At 41.2% G+C, this 27,951-nt stretch overlaps 1 protein-coding gene across 1 annotated transcript; it reads left to right on the top strand.

Annotated features, from left to right (window-relative positions):
- Positions 1–342: 342 nt before the first annotated feature.
- Positions 343–26,457, top strand: LOC116567340 (hornerin-like). The gene is made up of 5 exons (XM_032302339.1): positions 343–594; positions 2,722–5,389; positions 5,741–5,789; positions 6,414–6,652; positions 26,225–26,457. The coding sequence occupies exons 1-5, from the start codon at positions 457–459 to the stop codon at positions 26,455–26,457; spliced, it is 3,327 nt and encodes a 1,108-aa protein (XP_032158230.1). The 5' UTR covers positions 343–456.
- The last annotated feature ends 1,494 nt before the right edge of the window (positions 26,458–27,951 follow it).

The raw sequence follows: 27,951 nt of genomic DNA, 5'->3' as shown, positions 1-27,951 counted from the left end.
TCAAAACAGAAAATCATTGTTCCTACATACATTCACGAATGAAAATAAGATATAGATTCTGTTCCTACTTTCATCACTCTCTTGCTACATGGCTTGAACAAGTCTATCAACTCTGGATTGGTTCTTGATTTCAAAAGGACTCTGAAAAACAATCTGAGGGGTTTTAAGTGGTGGGAGGGTGGGAGGTTGGGGGAACCAGGTGGTGGGTACTAGAGAGGGCATGGATTTCATGGAGTACTGGGTGTGGTACAAAAACAATGAATACTGTTATGCTGAAAATAAATAAAAAATAAATTTTTTTTAAAAAGGATGAATTTAATGATGCCCAATTAATTCTGAACAACTATTACAAATGATTGAAACAATTTATGTATATAAGCAAGAAAAAGGAATAATATAAGGTAGGTCTCTCTCCTTTCTTTCCATTAGGTTAAATTTACCAAAAAAAAAAAAAAAATGCCTGAACTCCTAAAAAGTATCGTCACTGTCATTGATCTTTTCTACCAATATGCCACCCGGGATGGGGAGTGTGACATGTTGAACAAGGCAGAACTGAAAGAACTTTTGGAAAATGAGTTTCATCAAATTCTGAAGGTAAGAACTCCAGGTCAGGACTGAAGACAGCTGCAATGCTCTTCTTCATCCCCTCCTACCTTTTTGTCACCTGTGTCAAACTCCTACAGGACTCTCTCTACTTGGTAATAGAGAACAGGGTTTGGTCAAGGCTTGAAATATGATCAAAAGTTGACCCAAGTGGTTTCTAAAACATGACCAAGGGATGTGATCCTACTGAATAGACAAAATCCATAGATTATATAATATCCCATCTGTGTGAGTAATTTTCACGGAATAAAAAAATTAAGATGGTTCTCAGAAAAAAAAAGTAGATAAAATTCATCTTCTTCCCTTTATTTGTCATTCTTCAGCCCATTCTGACCACTGCCTATTTCTGAGACTGCGACACTACAAGGCCTCTGAGTTCAGGAAGTTAGCATCTTACTCCTAAATCATGAAACTTGGTGACCACCATCTTAAAATGTCACCTCTGAAAAAACTAAACATATTTGGGAGCTTAGATCTAGCTCTTCATTATATCCAGCTGCCTACGAAATATTTCTTATTTGGATTCCTAAGGGTGTAATTCAGTGTGTCAAATATGAAACCATTTCCCTCCAAACCCTATATATAGGATATATATAGGATATAGTAAATATCCTATTTACCCAAGGCAGAAATCTGGTTCGGTTCATGGCTTCTTCTCTCAGTAAGCACCTTCATCCTCAACCTTTCATCTAATTCATCAATAGTCTCTCAAAACAGACCATTTCTCTCCATCACTATTGCTAGTCCTCTGGATCATGTCACCTTCTATTTCTAATCTTAGTCATCATAAGTGCAAATCTAATCATTTCACAGCTCAATTCAAAATCCTTCTAAAGCTGCCAGATCTTTTTGGGGGGTTTTTTGAGAAAGGAAGAGAGAGAGCACTCATTCCAGGGGTGAGGGGGGAAAAGAGGGAGGGGCTAGGCTCCATCTCACAACCTGGGATCATGACCTGAGCTGAAACCAAGAGTCAGATGCTTAACCGACTGAGCCACCCAAGTGCCCCAAAAGTTCACAGTTTCTAAAATAAGTAAAGTCCAAAGTTCCTTTACACAACTTAAAATGCATGATCTGATCCCTATGTGTTTCTCCAGCAATATCCCCTGACTATTGAGACTCAAAATTTAACAATCCTGGGACGCCTGGGTGGCTCAGTTGGTTAAGCAGCTGCCTTCGGCTCAGGTCATGATCCCAGCGTCCTGGGATCGAGTCCCACATCGGGCTCCTTGCTCAGCAGGGAGCCTGCTTCTCCCTCTGCCTCTGCCTGCCATTCTGTCTGCCTGTGCTCGCTCTCTCCCCCTCTCTCTCTCTGATAAATAAATAAAATCTTTAAAAAAAAAATTTAACAATCCTGAATATCTCTCAGTGCCTCATATGAGGCATGTATCCTCTAACCTCCAGCTTTGTTCATATTGTTCTTTCTGCCTGGAACAATCTTTTGCCCTCTCTCCCTCCTTTCCTAACCCTTCATTTGGCTAAGTCCAACCCATACTTCAAAAGACATCACTTCCTCTCATTAACCTTCCTTGAACCCCCACTGGTTCTCCTATAATCATTATCACATTATCACAATACACTGTAATTTTAAGTTTGTGTGTCTATGCATTTTGTCAGAAAACAAACTTGTTCACTTCTTTATCTTCCATTTTGTCAGAAAACAAACCTGTTCACTGCTTTATCCCTGCACTTATCCCAATGCTAAGCAAAGAGTAGGTGCACAATAAATCTTCATTAAATGAATTAATTAATGAAGTAATAGCTGCGAAAATAAAGAAAATTCATATATAATTATGCTAATCATTCATATTTGACCTATTTTTCATTTTTTTAAATTCCTATTTATAAATTAGCTAATCATATTTGACCATTTCTTACAAAATATAATTCATTCCTCTTCCCTAACATCTTCCATTTGCATCTTCTAGCAATTTCTCACTGCATTGTTCATTACCTATTTCTTTCTTTCTTTCTGCTCAGGATAGAGCAGTTCTGCCTAAAAAATTGGGTGGCTGAGCTCCACCTAAGCCAGAATATCTGGCTACAGTCTTCTTTCAAATGGTTAGCTGGATATGTAGTCCATAGTGAAATAGCTACCCCTTGTATCTTGTTCCTATACAGAATCCAGATGATCCAGACACTGTAGGTATCATCATGCAAAATCTGGATCAAGACCGTGACAAGAAAGTGGACTTTATTGAGTATCTTCTGATGATATTTAAACTGGCTCAGGCTTGTAATAAAATCATCAGTAAAGATTACTGCCAAGCTTCAGGGTCAAAGCAGAGAGACCACAATCACCAGCACCAAGAGGAAGAAAGTGAAACAAAAGAGGAGGACAAAAGGCAAGGTCATTCAAGGTCAAGTACAGGAGAGAATGATTCCAGGGGCTCCAGAAGAAGCAATAAACACAGGCCTGGGTCCAGCTCCAGAAGAATGGACCATCAAGGAGGCTTGTCAAGTTCAGAGCACAGGCAAAGCTCTGGGGAAAGAAGAAGAGAGTCAAGTTCAGGCCACTTCAAAGAGAGTAAGAAAAACAGGCATGGCTCTTATGAACAAGAGAGGTCTGAGAGTCATTCTTCTGGTCAGAGGCAACATAGAACCAATAAAGGTGGTCAATCTGGACTTAGTAGACAACGAAAACAGTCTACAAGCAATGAGGGATATGGGTCTGAATCAGGCCAGTCCATAAGCAATGGCAAAAATCAGTCAAACTCCTATGAGTCCTCTACTCAGAGAAAACATAGTAGCAGCTCTACTCATCAGTCAGGAGGTTATGGAAGACAAAATCATGGCTCTGTGTCAGGCCAGTCCTCTAATTATGGAAAATATGGACCTGGTTTTAATCAGTCTTCTAATCAGAAATACCATGAATCTAGCTCAGGATCCAGTTTAGGTGAATCATCAAGCTGTCGACAACAAGGATTTGGATCAGGTCAGTCCTCTGGCTATGAACAACATAGATCTGGCTCAGGTCAATCTTCTGGCTTTGGGCAACATGGATCTGGTTTAGGTCAATCTTCTAGTTATAGACAAAATAGTTCTACTTCAGGATGTTCATCAAGCTGTGGACACTATGGATCTGGCTCAAGTCAATCTTCTAGCCATAGCCAACACTGGTCCAGCTCAGGAGAGTCTTCTCACTATGGACGACATAGTTCTGGCTCAAGTCAATATTCTGGCCACAGCCAACATGGGTCTGGCTCAAGAGAATCTTCTAGCAATGGACAACATAGGTCTGGCTCAAGTCCATCTTTTAGCCCCAGCCGACATGGATTGGGAACAGGCCAGTCCTCTGGCTTTGGGCAACATGGGTCAGGATCAGGTCAGTCTTCTAGCCATAGCCAACACAGGTCTGAATCAGGCCAGTCTTCTGGCTATGGACGACATAGATCTGGCTTAGGTCAGTCATCTACATATGGTCATCAAGGGTCTGGATCAGGTCAGTCTTCTGGCTTTGGGCAACATGAGTCTAGCTCAGGAGAGTCTTCTGGCACTGAGCATAGATCTGGCTTAGGTCAATCATCCAGCTCTGGACAGCATAAATCTGGATATGGTCAATCATCTAGCTATGGACAACATGGTTCTACTTTGGGGCAGTCATCAAGCTGTGGTCAACATGGATCTGGATCAGGACAATCCTCTAGCTATGGCCAACATAGGTCTGGCTCAGGCCAGTCTTCTGGCTATGATCAACACAGATCTGGCTCTGGTCAGTCTTCTGAATATGGTCATCATAGATCTGGATCAAGTCAATCTTCTGGTTTTGGACAACATGGGTCTAGCTCAGGTCATTCTTATGGCTTTGGGAAACATGGGTCTAGCTCAGGTCAGTCTTATGGCTTTGGGCAACATGAGTCTAGCTCAGGAGAGTCCTCTGGCACTGAACATGGATCTAGCTTAAGTCACTCATCAAACTCTGGACAGCCTGAATCTGGATACAGTCAATCTTCTAGCTATGGACAACATGGTTCTGCTTCTGGACAACAGTCATCAAGCTGTGGTCAACATGAATCTGGATCAGGCCAGTCTTCTGGCTATGGCCAACACAGAGCTACCTCAGGTCAGTCCTCTAGATATGGTTATCATGAGTCTGGATCAGGTCAGTCTTCTGGCTTTGGCCAACATTGGTCTGGATCCAGCCATCATTCTAGCTATGGCCAGCCTGGGTCTGAATCAGGCCAGTCTTCTGGCTATGGTCAGCATGGGTCTGGCTCAGGACAGTCTTCTGGCCATGGTCAGTATGGTTCTGGCTCAGGTCAATCCTCTACCTATGGACAATATGGTTCTGCTTCAGGACAGACATCAAACTGTGATCAACATGAATCTGGATCAGGCCAGTCTTCTGGCTATGGGCAACAGAGATGGGGCTCAGGTGAGTTCTCTAGAAATGGTTATCATGAGTCTGGTTCAGGTCAGTCTGCTGGCTATGGCCAACATGGGTCTGGATCCAGTCAGTCTTCTAGTTATGCCCGACATGGGTCTGGATCAGCTCAGCCTTCTGGATTTGGGCAACATGGGTCTGGCTCAGGTCAGTCTTCTAGCTATGGTTACCATAGGTCTCAATCAGGACAGTGTTCTGGCCATGGTCAGTATGGTTCTGGCTCAAGTCAATCCTCTAGCTATGGACAATATGGTTCTGCTTCAGGACAGACATCAAGCTGTGGTCAACATGAATCTGGATCAGGCCAGTCTTCTGGATATGGACAACAGAGGTCAGGCTCTGGTCAGTCCTCTTTGTATGGTCATCATGGGTCTGGATCAGGTCAGTCTTCTGGCTTTGGGCAACATGAATCCAGTTCAGGAGAGTCCTCTGGCAATGAACAGGGATCTGGCTTAGGTCAGTCATCAAGCTCTGGACAGCACAAATCTGGATATAATCAGTCCTCTAACTATGGACAACATGGTTCTGCTTTTGGACAGTCATCAAGCAGTGGTCAACATGCATCTGGATCAGGCCAGTCTTCAGGCTTTGGCCATGGTCAGTATGGTTCTGGCTCAAGTCAATCTTCTAGCTATGGACACTGGTCTGGATCAGGTCAGTTTTCTGGCTGTGGGCAACATGGGTCTGAATCTGGTCAGTCTTCTGGCTTTGATCAGCATAGCTCTGGATCAGGCCAGTCTTCTGGCTATGGAGAACATGGGTCTGGATCCACTCAGTCTTCTAGTTATGGCCAACATGGGTCTGGGTCAGGTCAGTCTTCTGGCTTTGGGCAACATGGATCTGGCTCAGGTCAGTCTTTTAGCTATGGTCACCAAAGGTCTCAATCAGGACAGTGTTCTGGCCATGGTCAGTATGGTTCTGGCTCAAGTCAATCCTCTAGCTATGGACAATATGGTTCTGCTCCAGGACAGACATCAAGCTGTGGTCAACATGCATCTGGATCAGGCCAGTCTTCTGGCTATGGCCAACATGGGTCTGGATCAAGTCATTCTTCTAGTTATAGCCATCATGGGTCTGAATTAGGCCAGTCTCCTGGCTTTGGGCAACATGGGTCTGGATCCAGTCAGTCTTCTAGTTATGGCCAACATAGGTCTGGATCAGGCCAGTCTTCTGGCTTTGGGCAACATGGTTCTGGATCCAGCCAGTCTTCTAGTTATGGCCAAAATGGGTCTGGATCAGCTCAGTCTTCTGGTCTTGGGAAACATGGATCTGGCTCAGGTCAGTCTTCTAGCTATGGTCACCAGAGGTCTCGATCAGGACAGTCTGCTGGCCATGGTAAGTGTGGTTCTGGCTCAGGTCAATCCTCTAGCTATGGACAATCTGGTTCTGCTGCAGGACAGATATCAAGCTGTGGTCAACATGCATCTGGATCAGGCCAGTCTTCTGGCTATGGCCAACATGGGTCTGGATCAAATCAGTCTTCTAGTTATGGCCATCATGGGTCTGGATCAGCTCAGTATTCTGGTTTTGGGCAACATGGGTCTGGATCCAGCCAGTCTTCTAGTTATGGCCAACATGCATCTGGATCAGGTCAGTCTTCTGGCTTTGGACAACATGAGTCTGGATCCAGTCAGTATCCTAGCTATGGCCAGCATGGGTCTGGATCAGGTCAGTCTTCTGGCTATGGCCAGCATTGGTCTGGTTCAGGTCAGTCTTCAGGCTCTTGGCAACATGGGTCTGGATCAGGTCAGTCTTCTAGCTATGGCCGACACAGGTCTGGCTCAAGTAGATCTTCTAGTCACAGCCGACATGGGTCTGGCTCAGGTCAGTGTTCCCGTTCTGAACAATATGGGTCTGGACCATGCCATTCATCTAGCTCTGAACAGTGTGGTTCTAGATTTGGTCAGTGTTCTAGCTCTGAGCAATATGGGTATGGGTCATGTCACTCATCTACCTCTGGACAATGTGGTTCTGGATCTGGTCAGTGTTCTAGCTATGAGCAACATGAAATACAAGGGAGATGTAGATCAAGTTCAAGTGAAACTCGTAATGAATACAGTAGACCCAAAATGTGCTTGATCCTTAATCAATCAAGAAGCAATAGCCAGGAACGGTCAGAGTGTGGCCAAAAAGAAAGAGGTAGGAGTTATGGCCTATCAGACAGTGGGCCTGATGGATATGAGAGTATTCATGGACAATCAAGAACATGTAGGCAACAAAGCCAAGGATGGAGCCAAGGTCCATCTGACTATATCCATTCAAATTGTAATGAAGAACAAATAAGAAGCAGTTATAGACAAGAAGTAAGCTCATCAAGTTGTGGTTCTAGACAATTTACACCCTCCTACGGACATTCTAGATCCAACACTACCAATACACTGTTAATTTGCAAGGAGGGTAATATACAAGGTGACTATTGTTATAAGAGAGGAGGAGATAATTGTGCAGGGGGAAGTACCAGCCCAAGTTCCCAAAGTTTCCCTAGTAGCACGCCACTCTATAAATATATCCAAGAGCAGAGGTGCCAATTCTAGGGATGAATAATAAATATAAGTGAAATTAATTCAAGTAGCCATTCAAGAAATACAAAAATGTTACAGATAAGCAATTCATTATAAAACTCCTTTTAAAAGCAAGTATATCTATTTCTTCCTCTAAACATGTACTCTATTCCTTGTTATTAAGTTTTCCTCAGAAGAATGTAGGGTATGTGGGCACTTTGTTAGGAAATATTGAGTTGAACAAATTATGTGTGAGAATAAATTTAGAAGAATAATACAAAGCATATGAGAAGCATGGGGTTTAGTTGAGGTATCTTTTCGAGAGTTCATTACTAAAGCTTTCAGTGTAAGTCTAAAGATCAAAGTATTAGAAATGCATTACCAGTTCTGGGGTCAAAGCCTCTCTTATAGCAACATGGAGGGACCATAGTTGTGGTATCCCCCACATTGGATGGTGACAGAATGGAGAATATTCTAAAAGCAAAAATGTAATGTTGGTTGTTTCCTTACTTATCAAAACCACCAAGACCCTCTTCTTGGGTAAGTCTTTAATAAGTAAGTTTAACAAGTGTCATTTAAAAAATGGGACCAAGAGCTTCTCCCTTACCAGTGAGTGAGAGCATTCTTTCTTAAACAGCAGGGATGGACCCTGCTGGATAAAGGAATCCAAATGTGGATTCTAACTTGGTTTCAGCAAGAAAGTTCTTGCCCCCTACTCCTAAGAATTTGCCCCAGGTTAAAAAAGGAAGAGCAATAGCATGGTCTCCAACCTACTTTTATAGTTCATTGGTCTTTCCACATAGGAAAATACCATTTGTGCCCATATGGAAAAGAAGACTATCTGCCACTGCTTTATAGTTTTTGGCTTGACTATAAAATATTTGTTTCAAGTCTTTGGATCCAATAACTGTATTGCATAAAATTGATAATAAATAATCATGACCAAATACTGAGGTCTGTGTCATCTCTGCTTCATTTCACTTCTCATGCATAGGTGGTCAGACTAGAAACTAACTCAAAAAGTTATTTTCCTTCACAAACAACCCAGACTATATAAAGAATTTTAAACTTTAGGGATAAGACAAAAAACTCAGTTTAAGAATGAGCAAAATCTGAATGAAAAAAGATGTACAAAAGGCCAACAAGCACATGAAAAGATACATGATGTCACTAGTCATTAAGGAAATGCAAGTTAAGACATAGTAAGATACTACTACACACCATTAGAATGGCCAAAAATAAAAACACTGGCAATGCCAAGTGTGATATAACAAGTGGGAAAAAAATAATGACATAGTCACTTTGGAAAATAGTGTGGCAATTTCTTATAAGGTTACTATACCTGACTATATTACCCAGCAATTCTGCTCCTAGGTGAAATTAAACATATGTCCAGATGAAGATTTTTACATGAATGTTCATAGCTGTTTTAATAATAATAGCCTGAAACTAGAAACAACCCAAATGCAACCAATGAATAGATAAACAAATGGTCGTACAGCCATACAATGAAACACTATTTAAGAAGGAAAAAAGAGGGGTGCCTGGGTGGCTCCGTGGGTTAAAGCCTCTGCCTTCAGCTCAGGTCATGATCCCAGAGTCCTGGGATCGAGCCCCGCATCAGGCTCTCTGCTCCATGGGGAGCCTGCTTCCTTCTCTCTCTGCCAGCCTCTCTGCCTACTCGTGATCTCTCTGTCAAATAAATAAACAAAACAAAACAAAAGGAAAAAAGAATGAACTATTGATATACATGATGGATGAACTTCAATAACATTATACTGATAAAAAGAAGCCAGACACGAAAACGTACATGCAATGTGATTCCACTTACATGAAACTTACTGAAGATTAAAAAAGAAAGTAGATCGGTAGTTAACTAGGAATGGGAGTAGAACTTATGACTTATGAATCAGCTATAAATAGGAACACAAGGGAGAACAAGAGTGATGGAATTGTTCTATAAATGCACCTTATCATATGAAAGCTATATCTCAATAAAGTTGATTTTGTTTAAAGTCTTCACAAGGCTTTTTGTGAAACTTGACACACTAATTTCAAATTTTTTATATAGAAGAATGAAGAACTAAAAATGACCAGGACAGGACAACTGTGTGGTTCAGATTAAGCGTCTGCCTTCAGCTCAGGTCATGATCCCAGGAGTCCTGGGATTGGGTCCCAAATAAGGACCCTAGCTCAGCAGGGAGCCTGCTTCTCCCACTTCCTCTGTCTGCCACTCCCCCTGCTTGTGCTCTATGTCAAATAAATAAATACATAAAATCTTTTTTTTTTAATGACTAGGATAATTTTTAAATAAGGAGATGAACCATGAGAGACTGTGGACTCTGAAAAGCAATCTGGGGGTTTTGAAGGAATGGGGGGTGGGAGGTTGGGGGAGCCAGGTGGTGGGTATTATGGAGGACGCTATTGCATGGAGCACTGGGTGTGGTGCATAAACAATGAATTCTGCTATGCTGAAAAGAAATAAATTTTTTAAAAAGGAAGAGGAATGTCATTAGATATCAAAAGGTATTACAAAGTTATTTTAGGACAGTATGGAATTGTTGTAAGAACAGACACATAGAGCAATGGAATATCCAGAAACAGACCCATACACACCTGACATATAACAGTAATGACTCTGCATCTTGGTGGGGAAAGAAAACCTCTCAATAAACAGTTCCACCAAAAGGGAAAATAAACTTTTGGGACTTCATCAAAATCCAAAGCTCTGCACAGCAAAGGAAACAGTCAAGAAAACAAAGAGGCAACCCACGGAATGGGAGAAGATATTTGCAAATGACAGTACAGATAAAAGGTTGATATCCAGGATCTATAAAGAACTCCTCAAATTCAACACACACAAAACAGACAATCATATCAAAAAATGGGCAGAAGATATGAACAGACACTTCTCCAATAATGACATACAAATGGCTATCAGACACATGAAAAAATGTTTATCATCACTAGCCCTCAGGGAGATTCAAATTAAAACCACATTGAGATATCACCTTATGCCAATTAGAATGGCCAAAATTAGCAAGACAGGAAACAACATGTGTTGGAGGAGATGTGGAGAAAGGGGAGCCCTCTTCCACTGTTGGTAGGAATGCAAGTTGGTGCAGCCTCTTTGGAGAACAGTGTGGAGATTCCTCAAGAAATTAAAACTAGAGCTTCCCTATGATGCTGCAATTGCACTACTGGGTATTTACCCCAAAGATACAGATGTCGTGAAAAGAAGGGCCATCTGTACCCCAAAGTTTGTAGAAGCAATGGCCACGGTCGCCAAACTATGGAAAGAACTAAGATGACCTTCAACAGATGAATGGATAAGGAAGATGTGGTCCATATACGCTATGGAGTATTATGCCTCCATCAGAAAGGACGAATACCCAACTTTTGTAGCAACATGGGCAGGACTGGAAGAGATTATGCTGAGTGAAATAAGTCAAGCAGAGAGAGTCAATTATCATATGGTTTCACTTATTTGTGGAGCATAACAAATGGCATGGAGGACATGGGGAGTTAGGAAAAGGGAGTTGAGGGAAATTGGAAGGGGAGGTGAACCATGAGAGACTATGGACTCTGAAAAACAATCTGAGGGGTTTGAAGTGGCAGGGAAGGTGGGAGGTTGGAGGAACCAGGTGGTGGCTATTATAGAGGGCACGGATTGCATGGAGCACTGGGTGTGGTGTGAAAATAATGAATACTGTTATGCTAAAAATAAATAAAAAATAAATTTTAAAAAATAGTTCCACCATTATTGTTTTTCCATGTGAAAAAAAATTATACCTCCATTTCATATGTCATATGCAACATCAGTTCCAAGGGAATTAGAGACCTAAAGTGTGGTAAGCCAAACATTTTTAAATGTTAAAGAAAATATAGGACAATGTTTTTATGACTTCGAAGTAGATGGAAGTCTTAAAAAAGAAATATAAGAACCTCAAATAAAAAATTAATGAATCTTACTATAATCAAATTCTAAGTGTCTGTAAATCAAAAGACACTCTCAAACCACAAAAAAGAGAGGAACACAGACTAGGATAAAACTTTTTTTTTTTTTGCAATGCCTACAGATAACTGACTAATAGACAGATTGTATAAAGAACTTACAAATATCAAATTAGGAAAAAACAGCCAAACTTATAATAAGAAAATTTTCCTAAATAGAAATCTGAATGGCCAAGTGGCATTTTTAAAATGATTCTCAGGGGAACAGAAAATTAAAACACAATGAAATTTCATTTCATAACCATCAGATTAGAAAACACTAAATTCTAACCATATCCAGTGTTGGGGATGACATGGAGCAATAAGGTCTAAACTGGTAACCACTTAGGAAGCAATTTGCAAGCACACCAAAATGTCATAAACAACTTAAAAGTTCAACAGAAGAATAGAGAAATATCAGTATACTAGAATGATATACAGCAGTTAAAATTTATGGCATGTATATGGAGAGGGCAGAATATAACACCCCAAAATAGGTCACTTTGACATGTGGATGATTTTGAGCTGAGGGCCATCAAGGCCTAGCAGACTCAGGAAGCTTTTTGTCCCTCTCCCTTAACTGTCTAAAAGAATTTAGATGGGAGAGAGCTATTATCAGAGATCACTTTTTGAATCAGAAAGACTTGTCTGTGTGGCATGGAAACCATTTGCTCTTCTTGTCTCCCTGTGAATTACCTTCTTCCCCACCTGCCTCTCCTTAATTCAGGACAGTATACAAACCTGAACTGCCTACTGCTTTTGAGATTCATATTTTTACGGGGCTCCCATACATACAAAACTAAATCTTTCTCCTGTTACCCTGTCTTATGTCAATTTAATTATAAGGGCAGCCCAAGAATCTAGAAGGGATGAAGGGAAAAGTTTTCTGCTTCTACTTGATTACATATATATCCACATCAATATGAACAAGTTCCCAAAGTAGAATATTTAATGACATAGTTGTAAAACATGTATATATAGTGTGATACCATTTACTTGTCTTTACAACATACATAATAATTCCATATATTGTTTGTAGTTATTAACTACATAACTGGTAAATGATAATGTATTAACTTATTTATAATTTATAAATCCTTATTGAAATGTTAAACACCAAATTCAGGATAGTGGTTACCTCTGGAAAGAATGGTGATGGGTATTGAGGAAGGCACTTATTAAGAAGAGCACTAGGTGTTATATGAATCACTAAATTCTACTCCTAAAACTAATATTACACCATATGTAAACTAACTAGAATTCAGATAAAATTTTGAAACAAAAAAGAAAGAAAAAAAATAAAAGAAGGAAGGAAAAGAAACTTAAAAAAAAGAAAGAATAAACAAGGCCAAAAGTGTTCTTTTTCTTAAGACTTATTTATTTATTTATTCATTTATTTATTTGAGAGCGAGCATGTGCATGTGTATTAGCCAGGGTTGGGGCAGAGGCAGACAGAGAGAGAGAATCCACAAGCAGACTCCCTCCTGTAGGCAGAACCCTACATAAGGCTTGATCCCAGGACCCTGAGATCATGACCTAAGCCAAAACCAAGAGTTAGCCACTTAACTGACTAAGCCACCCAGGTGTCCCATTAAGCAAAAAGACGTTATATTATTCCCTACACTTACTAGTAAAATTCAAATTATTTCACAAGAAAAAGAAAGACACAAAGATCCATGTTAGAATCCCCCTCAAGGACTGCTCAAGGAAGAAACTACTCTGCCAAGCTAGGCCATAGTCTCTCTGGTCCAGCATGTCCCAATTGTTGAAATATATGTATCAGTACATCAGAGTCTGATGATATTCATCATCTGAATCACACAACCAACTGCCTGGATCGACTTGAAAACTCACCAGGGAGGCTTGAAATTTTTGGCTTCCTGTAATTTTCTCAAAAACAAAAGGCATTCTCTAGCCATTCATTAACATAGAAACCTAGTGTTTCTGGCAGTTCATTTCTGACTTTCTGACTCTCTCTCTTGGCATTCTGGCTTTCTTGCTTCAGTCCCTGGTGAGTTTAGTTACAAAGAAACAGCTTCCCTGAGTCTCATCAACTCTACAACAGTAGTGCATCTGATTTGAGTCTACATCTGAGTATACAAGGATGATGACCAAATTCTGACCCTTTTTCCAGGCATTGGCCCAACCTTATTCTTTGCCTCTTCCAAATGCTGAGAGTTCAGGATTTATATATATACGCACGCATATATATATATATATATATATATATATATATATATATACATACATATACATATATTTTTTTTTCATTCTAGTAAAAGAAAGCAAAGAAATTTCATATAAATGCCTAGTTGTATACCTTAGCCCATTTTTTTCATGTGTTTCTCTTCTCTTTGTTATGACTACAGAATCCAAAGGTAGGAGCAGTAAGGTCATTGTTTTAGACAGGCTCTTATAGGGTCTCAATACCTTGACCAGAATCTGAACCTCAATTCTGAAGATGAAGAAACTGACTTTTTTTTACATTCGGATATGACCAAGTTCTGAAAGAAAGATTCATAGTAAGCAAAGTCTTGAGGATCTAATTTATTAACTACAAAATATACACGCATTGGGAACAGGAACCAGTTGTCTACCATAGGGTATTCCCTGCCACTGGATAGATTCGTTTAAGAGATATCAGAGGTTGTTAAATGAACTTTAGAGCAAAAGAGTTTTATTCTCAAAATGTTGCTCTATCATGCTATGATAACCTGACAATTTTAACAATTTTTCCTAAAAGGAAAAGAGAGTATGAAATTAACATCTTTATTGAATGCCATGTGAGCAGGGAATATTAAATTATGTGTTTTATATATATTGTTTAATATATTATTCGTTGCTTAGTTTCATTCTCATAATAACCCTGTGACTACAGGTGTTTTATATTCATTTTATTGAAGAGGAAAAGAAGACTCAGAAAGGAAAAGTGACTTCCTTACATTAGTAGAACCAAGTTGATACCCAGATCTGTCTAACACTGAAACACATGCATTGCTACCAGAAAGGTCTTCCCCTCTAGTAATATTTCTCTTTAAACAACTACAGTTAACCCTTAACAAGAGGCAGGTTAGGCATGCTGACCGCTCCTCTCCGTGCACAGCTGAAAACCCACATGTAACTTCTGACTCCTCCATAAACACTGTTAGTAACAACTACTGTTGACCATAAGCCTTACCAATAACATAAACATTCAAATAACACCTACTTTGTAAGTTATATGTATAATATACCACACTCTTACAATCAAGTAAGCTAGAGATAATGTTAAGAAAATCATAAAGAAAAAAAAAAAACACATTTATAGTACTAGTACTTATCCAAAAAAAAATCCACACATAAGTGGAGCTGTGCAGTTCAAACCCATGTTGTTCAAGGGCCAACTGTACAATCAAACACATAAAACCAGAGCAGCACCCTCTTCATGGCACTGCTAGAGACACATCAACTAATATTTCTCTGACTTTCCTTTCCTGCCCTCAATGCAAGGATACTTAATGTCCTTAAGGGACGCTTGAGAAATATCCTCATTCATTAGCAACACACTTAAGAACAATTTTCAAGGGAGGATCCCTGCTGCAGAGAACTCATGTCCTCACATTTTATCTACCTCATCACATTTAATGGTTCTCATTAGCTTCAATTCCATAGGGTGGCATTTCTGACCTAGTCCTTTTTTTTTTTAAGATGGTTTTTTAAATTTTATTTTATTTTTTCAGTGTTCCAAGATTCATTGTTTATGCCCACACACAGTGCTCCATGACCTAGTCCTTCTTAGTGCATGCCTCATTTGAACTTCACTGTGGACTAATTTAAAACAACCACCTACAGTCTCGCACTCTTTAAAAGATGAAGATCCTATATCTACACCAACAGCCAGATTTCCCTGTCTCCACCCTGCCCCACTACCTCTTCCTGAGCTCTCCAATTCCCCCATCCTGTGTGCTCTACTCCATAGTTGAAAGATCCCTGAGCAACCCTCCCACCTGCTGCATGGTCTGTATCTACAAAGCCTGAGCATTCCAGGTGTTGAAGATTTTAAATCAGTAGGCACTCTGAGACACATAGCTGGGACAATCTGCTGTGCAATATTGCCAGATTTCTCAGCAAAGAAGGGGACTCCATGTGCAAAGATATGGAGGAAATAATGGCTCAGCAACCAAAGAGAAGGTGTCTCTAGCAGAAACATGGAGGACCAAGAAAAAGTATTGGAAACTGTGGCTGGAAAATCAAGTTGGAAACAATCTCTAAAGGGCTCTAAATGAAATTGACATAAGTAGAAAAGCCAGGGAAGGACATCAATAAAGACAAATTAAAGTAGGAAGACAAGCACAAAAAAGTGGTGTTCCAGAAGCCAAAATGAGGTTTCCATTACTTACATAGCGGACATGAACATAGAATGTAGTTAATAAAGTTTTAATAAACAAAACCATAGGATATCGGTAGAAGAGTACACAATGCAGATCACAAGTAGACAGATGGAAAGAAGTGGGCTTTACAAAGAAGGAAATTGAACTATATGTTGGAAACATATGAGACACTAAATTTTAAAAATTTACTAAATGAGTGAATTAATATTGATAAGCTGAAGGGAAGGAGATTGTGAGACAGTTGGTACCAGAGAAAGGGAGAGTCACTGCTAAAGACTGCTAAAGGACTGAGAAGAAATGACAAAATGCAATCAAGAGCACATAGAGAGACCTCAGCCCTGAAAAGGAATTAGTGTACCTCTCAGTCTTGAGGCAAAAAGGAGATAAAAATGGGAGAGAACAAGGGTTCCTTAGGATGAGCTGCATTAGAATCAGCTGAGGTAATTATTTAAAAAGCAAATTCATGGACTCCATCCCATACCCACTGAATCCAAACTTCTAGGAGATGGGGCCGAGCAACCTGCATTTGAATGCTCTGTGATCCAATGGCTTCCTTACAGAAGAATAGAATTTAGGAGACTTCACAACCATTGGCCCTATGGAGAAAACAAAAATGACCCCTAGCCCAGCCACAATTATAACTAAGCCCACCAGTTCCCACAGTTGGAAAGGAAAAAATCCTCTTTATGCCCAGAGAAAAGCTAAAAATAAGGAAGAAGCTTCTACCCAAAATTGGCCTCCCCAAACCAATGAAACCTTGAGCCCCTTCCTATAAATTACTGACTCCCTAACATAAAAAGTTTTCTTCCTGACATCTGCAATACTAATTTCTATAAGTAACATAATCATGTGGGGGATATGCTGTTTTACCCACATGAACACACTAATTGTAACCTTGGTAACCTTGTGGCTTTTTTCCCTTTAAACGTCTACAGTGTCATTTATTCAAGGCAACATTCTTCTTGAGACTGGGCTCTTAATGTATTTTCAATTATTCAACCACCTTAGTAAAGAAGAAGGTGAAGTGATCTCCTAAAAGGATGATGGGAAGGGAAGGGGGCTTGAAAAAAAGCAGAAAAGGTGTGATACATACTTGTTGAGCATCTGAGAAAGGGCACCAACTAGAAATTAGAATAGAGACTGCCAGGCAGTCTTCAGAACCTAGATAAAGCTGCACATCACAAATGTGCAGAGAGGAGCTAATACATATGATATTCATCAACATCCAACAGGCTGGCAGAAGCAGCAAAGAAAATGAAGTTAGGTTACCCACAGGTTTGGAATTGGCAGGGCACATACAAGGAAAAGTGAAGGGCTCAAGGACACTTAATGATCCTTACTGAGGCGTACAGGTATGAGAGGAAGGAAAAGACATGTGTAGGACTCTCTTGAGCCCAGACTGCGTGTGTGTGAAGAGAGGGATAATGTACAGGAAATTTTTCTTCTTCTTCTTACTACAGTAAGGATGGGCCTGCTAGTAGCAAGCAGCAGCTTTGGGTGTAAAGGTAAGTAACAATATGGAATATACTAGAAGCTATGTATCAATATGAGGTTACTTTTTTACCACACAAGTCTTCGGAGCAGAAGATCCTTAAACCATGGTGTGCAAGCTGAGATCTTTATAAGTTATCATGAGGTCTATCCATGATGTAGTTCAGATTCGAATTCAAGTGTGACTGACTGCAAAACTTGTTCTCAATCCATCCACTTGCCCACTGACTTCACCAGGAACAGCTAGGCTCCACTTCATAGGATAAAGGGAAAACAGATTTCTGGTAGAACAAGGGGTACAGGGAGTATTCTAAGAAAGAAGAAGGGGCACCTTGTGGCTCAGTTGTTAAACATCTGCCTTCCGCTTAGGTCATGATCCCAGGGTCCTGGAATTGAGCGCTGCCTTGGGCTCCCTGCTTGGTGGGAAACCTGCCTCTCCCTCTCCCACTCCCCCTGCTTGTGTTCCCTCTCTCACTGTCTCTCTCTCAAATAAATAAATAAAATATGTTTAAGAAAAAGAATTAAGGATATTGGGACATTTTTTGTAACAGAACTGAAGAAAATGAGAGAAGCATTATGTGGGAGAATTAATAGGGAGAGGAAAGCAAATAACAGGCAATAAGCAGCTCTTAATAATAAATGTATCAGACTGCTGACTGAAGGAGTGTGTGCATGGGGAAGTGGGGGTGGAGAGAAGGAAAAGAGGGGGAAAAATGAGCTCAGGCCACTTACCATTTTTATGTGAGACATCTCCCAAAGGAGGTGAGGCCCTAACTAGATAAGAAGAGTCCTCAGGCCTGGCAGAAGGAGGTCACTCTTACTGCACCCTTAATCCAAGCCTTTCCTTCTGCCCACTTTGGGGGAGCAGCCCGGGTGACTTGGTTTGCTCCTCTTTGTGATGCTTTCCCATTGCTCAGAATAATCCCAATGCCTGATAACATGACTGAGATTCACAGTTTCAAAAATGTGATCATGGGATCCAGTTTGGTTATGAAAGAAGCAAGAGAGAGAACGATAGACTGAAAAAATAGAGACAAGATAAAGAACAGGTTTATTTAAAAAGTGCATACCCTCCCAAACAGCAGCTATAGTCCTGCTGTTATATCATAAAGGAATTTGCATATGCAAAAAAAAGATAATAATATCTAACATTTATGTAAAACTTAATATGTGCTAAATGCTACTGTATATAACCTTGATTACTCCTACTATACAACTACAGGAGAGAAATCCATATTCCCGTTTTACTGACGAGCATAGTGAGGCACAGATTTTAAGCAGTTTGCTATGGTTACAAAAGCTAGCATTTAAACCCACACAGTGTGACTCTAAAGTTTTGTTTTATATTAACCCAAGGCACTAAAGTAGGCTGTGAGATCTGTCCCCTGTCCAGAGGTGACTACAGGGATTAAGACCAAGAAGCCCAGTCCACACCCACTTAACAATTCACGCATCCTGAGCACAAAGCGACATCCACCTGAGAATTTTCCTCTTTGCCAAGGCCCCTCCATTTGCCAAGCTATGTAGTCAGAGGACTAGGTCCATGCAAAGAGGAAGCCTTTCTAATGCACACAAAGGCACCACACAGTCTAGCTATAGTCCCACCTTACCCACAGAGCTGTACTGACTATTCTATGTGGGAAGATATTTACAAGAGTGTTTAATGCAGCACTCTTTGTAGTGATGAATTTGAAAAACAGATACAGTGCACTATATTCTTGGGCACCTGGGTGGCTCAGTGGGTTAAAGCCTCTGCCTTCAGCTCAGATCACTGTCCCGGGGTCCTGGGATTGAGGCCCACATCGGGCTCTCTGCTCAGCAGGGAGCCTGCTTCCTCCTCTCTCTCTCTCTCTCTCTCTCTCTCTGCCTGCCTCTCTGCCTACTTGAGATCTCTGTCTGTCAAATAAATAAATAAAAGATTTTAAAAGATTTTAAGATTAAAAGTGTATTAAAAAAACTGCACTGCATTCTTACATTGGATGCTATGGAGCACTTAGAAGGAGCAGACTATTTGTTATGTACTGGTAGGTTTTTTTTTTAAGGTTTTACTTATTTATTTGTCAGAGAGAGAGAAAGAACACAAGCAGCAGGAGTGGCAGGCAGAGGGAGAAGCAGGCTCCCCACTGAACAAGGAGCCTGAGTGGGATTCGGTCCCAGGATGCTGGGATCATGACCTAAGCCAAAGGCAGATGCCCAACCAACTGAACTGCCAGGCATCCCAGTACACGTAGATTTCCAAACATAACACTGAATGAAAATCAAGTTGCAAATTATGTACAGGAACAAAAAAATAATATCACTTTTTTTAAGCTATTCTTTATTTATTTAACAGAGAGACGAGTGAGCACAAGAAGGGGGAATGACAAAGGGAGAAGGAGAAGCAGGCTCCCCACTGAGCAGGGAGCCCAATGCAGGGCTAGATTCCAGGACTCTGGGATCATGACCTGAGCCAAAGGCAGATGCCCAACTGACTGACCCATCCAGGCACCCCAATATTATACTTTATATACACACACATACACATACACCAAATTCATAATGATGGTTGCTTCTGATGAGGAGGGGAGATTAGAATGTAGGGGAAGAGCACACGAGAGAGACTTAAATGTACCTTTAATGTTTTATTCACTTGAATAAGACTAAAACAAATATGACAAAATGCTTATTAGTATTAATTCTGGGAGGCAGGAATGCAATTACTCAAAATAAAAATGCAGATTATTTTTTAAGAACAGACTTACTGGGAACCTAGGAGTCACAGAGTTAGAAAGCTGTGCTGTGAAATCAAAAATTGGAATTTCATGGGGCACCTGAGTGGCTTGGTCAATCAAGCATCCAACTCTTGGTCTTAGCTCAGGTCTTGATCTCAGGGTTGTGAGTTCAAGCCCTACATTGGACTCCACACTAGGTGTATTTTTCAAAAAATAATAATTGGAATTTCAGGGTTCATGGCTTCAGAGGTGGAATGATCGTGGGTGGCAGCAAGGTCTGAGGTGAGGCCATTTGAATGGGTTGCTGACACGGAGTGCAGGTGGGAATCAATGGGGTATGAGAAATGAAGGATCCAGATATGTCATCAACATGGTTGTTGAAGTTTTCCAGAATGGTGACAAAAGCCGGGGTGGAAAGAGACAGGTGCCAAAGCTCTCATTGAATATGGTTATAGGGCAAGGAGATTACGTGATTCAAAAATGAGGATGGTAAGAGGGTGGAGCTTATGTGCATCAGTGGAGGAGTGGTTGTCAAAAGAAGACACATGGTGAATGGAGAGCATGCTTAACCCATCTCCAGGCCACATACAGTGCAGGGAGAAGGAGTGTCTTGCACAGGGAACTGCTGGAAAGCAGTGTCATTCAGGAACAGCTTGGTTTCAGTTAGGTGAAGAGATAGTTACCTTGGGTATTAAGGAGGGCATGTATTGCATGGAGCACTGGGTGTGGTGCCTAAACAATGAATTTTGGGACACTGAAAAGAAATAAAATGAAAAAATAAAATAATAATTTTTAAAAATCCCTCTGAAATTCTAATGGTATAATTCCATGATCCAAAACTATGGGTTCAATGAAAGAGCAAGGGCAGGTTTTACTGGCAAACAAATAAGCAAAGAATTGGGGATGCTGTGTATTGGAAATAAAGCCACCAAGTACACCAAGGAGGAGGGAATGCTGAAGGAAATCACGATAAAGACAAAGGCCAGACAATCAGTGAAACAGTCAGGAAATCAGGCCAGCACTGAATAAGTGAAAGGACCTGAGGGAACAAGCAGAGAGTTTCTGGAACATTGTAGGTGAAGAGGTGACTGATTCAGGAAATGACTGTGACTCTGGAAACAGCTCTGCAGATGTACTGAGGAATGAATGGAGAGATGGGCCTACCCAAGAAGAAACTAGAGGGGTACAGTCCAGAATAGACCCATATGACAGGGAAAAACCAATATATGAGAGTTAAATCCTCTTAGAGATATAATTAGAAAAGTGACTAGAGCAGAGTATTGAAGAGGAAGACAGGCAAGAGCCCAGGAAGGGGACAGGGCTCACTGGACACCCACAAATGCCCTCTCAGGCCATTTTCAGGCTAAGGCAAACTCAGAGGCTGAGTTTCTGCAACATTCATGTCAATGCCTTCTACTCCACAGTACCAGAGCACCTCTCTACAGGGCTTGCAGGCATTGTGGGGATACTAAGACAGGGAAGCACGTGTCCTCTTCATTCTGGCATGCCCACATTTACTGAGTGGACTGTTCACTGATACCAGACATATTCATTTATAGAGACTCCTTTATGCATGGGCTGTACAGAATGTGCTATAAAGACAGCTTGCCACCCTGATTAAGGTCTTATTCAGTAAATACATCAATCCCTTTCTTTTTTGTTATTATTATATTTAGTTAGCCAACATATAGTGCATCATTAGTTTTTGATGTAGTGTTCAACGACTTATTAGTTGCATGTAACACCCAGTGCTTATCACAACACATGCCCTCCATCAATACCTTTCTGAAAAAAAAAAAAAAATCACCATCCCTCACACTTAGTCTGGGGCATGCTATATCCTACTCTATTTTTTCTCCAAACTCCCCTCCATCTGTGTTCAGGCAATCTTTTTTTCTATTCTGGATGGAAGTGGAGTAGAAAAAAAACTACAGGTTCTCTCCCATAGCATCTTCTCACAAACTTTTGTGTCTCACACCTGCTAATTGCCTTTGACATTTAGAAGAGAAGAATGCTGATGTTTGCATCCTCGGTTCCCTCAGTTTGGACTGGGGGCCCCTAGAGGACACCTGTGGGGAAGCCCAGAGAGCCTGGGAGAGACCTCATCAACACTGCAGATCTGCCACAGTTGTTTCTGTAGCTTTAGAATGTTTCACCTCCAAGTATCTCAAAATTCAGCAAAAGAAAATCACTCTAAAGTGTTAATTAATGGTTATCAAATCCACCACTGCTCTCTTTGTTGTAGGAGGTGGTGAGAATATGGAGTACCTGAAATGGTGGAGCACAGGGACCCAGAAGGGAAAAGGAACTTTTTATGGGTAACCAGTTTGGTAAAATCTCCAAACCCTCCTGTTCACCACAACTCTTGGAATGAAACATCCAATTATGTTCACTGAGCAGGCAGAGAGCCATAGTGAGAAAAGAGAGGATGGGAACATAAAGGACAGCTTTGACAAGGCACCAACCACCACGATCATAATTGGCCTGGCTTCAAACACCACTGCCTACTCCTACAAAGCAAAAACAGGGTAGAAGCAGAGTTCTTTTAGATTTCTGTGCAGCCTGGCATATAGAGGGCTAAGTGGTAATATTTCCTTCATTGTGTCAGGGAATTTATGTGCACATTCTACCCAAAATAATCCCATCCAGACCTGGTACTCTCCCTGGCCACTACCTCTCCTGCAGAAACTCGGCCCAGACTCAAAAAATTCCAACCTCCCTTCACTACCACACCCTTGGTCACATCTTGTAAAAATCATTCTCTGATGAAATGTGGCTGCTTGTTTCAGATCAGCAGCTCCAAATGGCAATAGATCATTAGCTTAAATACCCAGTGAATATTAATAGCCAGCAATACCTATCCCTTGTTGAGCGTTTACTATGTGTTAGCACTGTTCTAAGAACTTAATCACAATAATTCTGTGAGATATTATTCTTACTTGTATTTTTTAGATGAGGGGAAAAAAAGCCACAAAGAGCTTAAAACAGCTTTTCCAAAGTCACACAGCAAGTAAGTGGCAGAAGCAAGATCTGAGCCCAGGCAATATAACACATGCCAATATTATTATTAAACCACTATGTAACTCTGCCCCTTGAAGAGATCAGAATAGTCAATATCATGGTTAGAAAGATGTAATATACAATTTGCCATTGGCCTTGCTTCCCAATGAATTTTAACTTCTTTTCCCTCAATGTTTGTGTTTGATACCTTCAGCCTTTGTATCTAAAATGCAACATGGTATGTTGTTACCTTGTCATAATGGAGTATAAAACAAAGTCTCAGGCAGACTACAGCCCATGTTACATTCAGGAGCAGTCAGGTTCTGTGTTCACCTCTGCAGCAAGGTCGACTCCCAGTTCCCAACTGTGCAGACCAGACAGTTGGTGTTAGCACTAAGAGACTTCAAGCATCCAGAGGGTAGAATAAGGTTTGAGAAACAGACATTTAGTCTAGAGTATTCATTCAGTCAGCAATTATTTTTAGAGCCTTTAGTAGCTGATACTGTGCTGCAACCAGATGGGAGTCCCTGCCATGGCAGCATTCATTAGAGGACACACTAGAGACAGAATAAACAAGCAAAGAATAAGAAACAGGACACCTTGACAAAATAACCAATGGGACCTCTTTTATATGGGGCATTCAGGAACATAGTAAATTTAAGATGCTCAAAGATAAGCAGGTGGATATACAGGTCCTAATGACATGTTGTCCTTAAGGCCTTTAGACCAGATTCCTGGGAACTTCCGTATTTAAGAATAGTTTATGATGCTGTAATACAAACTTCTTGACCTGGTGCTCCAAGCCCTGTTCCAGCCCCACCCTGCCTATCTACCATCTTCCCACAGCACTCCCAAACACACCCTCTCTGTTCTATTTGGGTTAATCTCTCATTGTCGCACAACACTCCAAGTTCACCCCCATCCTGTTCCCTACACGTCTTAATTCTACCCATTCTTCAACACCAGGCTTCCTCATTCTTATCCACTACAGGCTTACCAAGCTCTGTTCTCCTCCCAGCTACTAGTTCTCAATTAATTACCTAAATACAGCTTTCTGTCCTTCACTGCTGTTCACAAGCACCATGACCCAGAACTTTAACATCAGATAACACAATATCCTCCCAGCAAATGTGGGCAAGTCAGAGACCCAGCACATGTCCTGAGTTCTCAGGGCCAGAGGCTGAGAGAAGTGACTCGGGCTCAGAGAGGCAGCTCAAGGGGACCAAGCAGAATGCCCAGGGTGCACAATTTCCAAGGAGAAAGACACAGGGTCTCCAATCAAGTGGACAGATCTCAACATCTGTGAAAACAGGTGACAAAGAGTTCTAGAGGAGACCTAAGTAAAGGTTAAGGTGGGGCATCTAATCGAAGCCTAGGAGTGGAGAGCAAAGCATAAGCCTGGTCCAACAGATTGGTCCAACACAGTATAGAGGGAATGCAAAATAGTGACATAGAGATAACCAGGGAAGGGCACCATGTATCAGCTGCCAGCAAAAGGAATCAAGGGAGAATCCAGGAATGGGTGACCAATTTTGAGAACTAACTCAATTCCAAGGTGTAAGTAGAGATCATCAATGGACTTACTTGGGGGGAGGCAGGGAAAGCAGATGAAAGACAGGAAATGAAAACCAAAACTGTTTATGGATATAATATTAGTCCCTTAGGTGCAAGGGACATGACTCATTTCTAGCCTCCACAGCCCTCAAATAAATATTTACTGATTATGTAAAAAAGAAAGATCACAGGCAGTTTTGGTATTACCCAACAGGTGGAAATATGCCAAGCTGACCTGAGTCATCACTTAAGCAGGCTGTGTATTGTGCAGCTTTACAAGAAGGCGCCATCCCTTGGCAAACATGGAGTAGTAATGAGATCTGGTACATGAACACAGGGCTAGGAATGAAGCAGTCAAGCTACACCAACTTGCCAGTAACCCCCCATAAGACCTTAAACAAGTCCTCTCACTTCTCTGAGCCTCAGCTCATCTAAAACAGAAAATGTAATGTAACTGCAGCAAATTTGTCATGGTCTCTACCTTCCCCCAGATTTCTGCCTGGCTAACTTCACTTCTTTTGAATCTTTGCTCAAATTTTGCTTTCCTCATGAGGCCTATTGGTCACCCTCTTCAATACTGCAAACTGCCCATCCCAACAATCCCACCCTCACACACTCAGTTTTACACTTTTCTTTTTCATAACACTTCTAACAAACTATATAACTTTTCTACTTATTATCATCATTGCTGCCTGCTAGAATATAAGTTCCATGAGGTCAAGGATCTTTGTTCTAGTTCACTGATGTCCATCAAGTCTCTGAATAGCATCTGGAACACAGTAGGCATCCAATAAATATTTATTGAATGATTACATGAATGAATCCAATAAAGACCAAAATCTTGTGAAAGAGAAAGACCAGAATAATAAATCATTTTTATTCTCCTTGAGGCCAAGGCCTCCGGCCCACACCTTCAGGTATCCCTATACCGCACCCCATACCCTGTATGAGTGGGGTATAGAGTGTATAGAGTGTATAGAGTGGGGTATTCAATAAGCCCCTGTGAAATTTTAAGACCCAAAAGGGTAAACACATCCACGGTGCTCTGGGGCCACCTGCTGGCAATTCTATTTAGCTGCCACTTAAGCCATTAAACTGAGAGGAATTTCCAATGGAGAAAATGGAATTGCAAGGAACATATCCCTCGAGAAGTGAGGACGACCAGCCTACACGTAAAAACGGGAAGGAAGCTAGCCTGAAAATCAGAAGTTTCCAAAAGCTCCCAGAAGAGAGTGAAAACCTCCTCTGAAGGGCTACCTGTCCTGGTGTTTCCCGCAACTCCTTTCCCACTTACAGTAATAACAATACCGCATACTAAGCTGTTTTAAGCACTTCCGGTATTATTTCATTTAATCAATCCTCTGATGCTGGTACCATTGTCACCATTCTATAGATGAAGAAGATTTCCTTTAAAAATGAAGGTTTCAAAACGAAAAAAACAAATGTTTCCATTCAAGTAAAGCGGCGAAACAATTCACACTAAAACTAGTAAGAGACATCAGGAAACGGCGTGCGCACGAAACTGGGGGAGTGCTCATGCATGTGATCAGACAGGCGTGACACCGCCACGGAGGACCCACAAAACGTCAGGGTGCACAGCAACCCGATGGTGCCCCAAAGCCGGCTGGGGAACCCTCACGGTCGAGCGGGCGGAAGCCGGGACCGGACCTTCCCCGAAGCGCGAGGTGAAGGGGGTACTTCACCTCGGCCAGCGCAGGATGCGGAGCCGGCGCCCAGCCGCCCCACACGCGCCGCAGGAACGACCCGCGCGCAGCCCCGCCTTACCTCCACGGAGGGGTGAGGGGTACTCGGCTCTGCGAAACCGGAGCGCTCGGCTGCCCCCTGGCGGGTAACGCTCCGGGGTCTCCCCCGCCGCTGCGGCGCGCCTGGGCTAGGGGCCTGTAACACGAAGGACTTCCGGGATGGCGGTCGTTGGCGCCCCCTGGTGGCCGGCTGGAGCTTGGCGCCCTCCCCACATTTGGTAAAAATTTGGTAGTTTCCCAAATGGCATGTGTGAGATGGCTGTAGGTGCTACCTGCACTTTTAAAAGTGTTTGAGTTACTTATTCTTGCGAGTGTTAGAAAAAAAATTACAACTAGTGCAACAAATCCCATTGATCTCAAATAGTGTTTAAGTATAAGGGTAAGCTGTATGTGTGTGCATATATAAAACCTGGCTGTGTGTGTGTGTGTGTGTGTGTGTGTGTGTGAGAGAGTGTGTGTAAAATCTGGTTTTATTTTTATGATATTAGAGAGGAGATAATCTGGGGCTAAGCAAGTAAATGGGTACAGGCAACCTCTGGCAATTGAACAGTCCTGCTTAGTAGTGTTATTTTTTAAGTTTTTATTTTAATTCCAGTTACTTAACATAGTGTTATATTAATTTTGGGTATACAGTATAGTGATACATCACCCAGTGCTGTCATAGCAGGTGCTCTCCTGAATTCCTATCACCGGTTTAACCCATCTCCCCATCCCCTCCCCTCTGGTAGCCATCAGTTTGTTCTCTGTAGTTGAGTCTGTTTCTTGTGTTGTCTCTCCCTTTCTCTCCTATTTTTTCCCCTTTGCTTGTTTGTTTTACTTCTTAAATTCTACAAATGAGGGAAATCATATGGTATTTCTCTTTCTTTGACTGACCTATTTCACTTAGCGTTATACTCTCAAGCTCCATCCATGTTGTAAAGTGAGCAGTTAGCATTGGTTTAAAAGAAAATATTAAATAAATAATATACAGATATTACAAAAATTCATGAAAGGGATACCCAAATAACTAACATCAGGGGAAATGACCAACCCAACAAGGACAACAGAGAGAATGCATAGGTATCATGGTTAATTTATAATGATATATGATATATACAGTTAGAGATTATATATTATATATAATACGTAATATAATTATACATGTTGTATAATAAATATATGAGATATATAATATTTGATATTGTTTAACATATAATTATATGTTGTCGGGCACCCTGCTCCACAGGAAGCCTGCTTCTTCCTCTCCTACTCCCCCTGCTTGTGTTCCTTCTCTCACTGTCTCTCTTACTGGTAAATAAATAAATAAAATCTTTAAAAGAAAAAAGTTAAAAGTAGAGATGATGGACAATCTGGGTTCAAACCCCATCTCTTTCCCTGAGAAGCTCTATGACCTTGGGGAGGTTATATTACCTCTCTGCCTCGGTTTCTTCATCTATAAAATGGGGATAATAGTAGCAACCTAAAAGACACTTGGTAAGCACCATAAAACTTCAGCTACCTTCTGGATGCTCTATTAGTCCTACCTAGATCCACAAGCGTTTTACCTCTAGAATAAAATTTATGGAACTAAGAAAGGAAATTAGT

The sequence above is a fragment of the Mustela erminea genome, chromosome 10 (assembly GCF_009829155.1).
Source record: "Mustela erminea isolate mMusErm1 chromosome 10, mMusErm1.Pri, whole genome shotgun sequence".
In the NCBI taxonomy this organism is placed as follows: domain Eukaryota; kingdom Metazoa; phylum Chordata; class Mammalia; order Carnivora; family Mustelidae; genus Mustela; species Mustela erminea.
The sequence above is the reverse complement of the archived record's forward strand: the minus strand, read 5'-3'. Positions and strand labels throughout refer to the sequence as shown.

Excerpts from the sequence above, each read along its gene's own strand:
- LOC116567340 (XM_032302339.1), top strand. The coding sequence starts at position 457 with ATGCCTGAACTCCTAAAAAGTATCGTCACTGTCATTGATCTTTTCTAC. Across the intron at positions 5,790-6,413 it reads TATGGCCAACATGGGTCTGG|ATCAGGCCAGTCTTCTGGCT; the intron begins GTCAGGTCAGTC and ends ACATGCATCTGG. Across the intron at positions 6,653-26,224 it reads CCAGCATGGGTCTGGATCAG|CCGGCTGGGGAACCCTCACG; the intron begins GTCAGTCTTCTG and ends GGTGCCCCAAAG.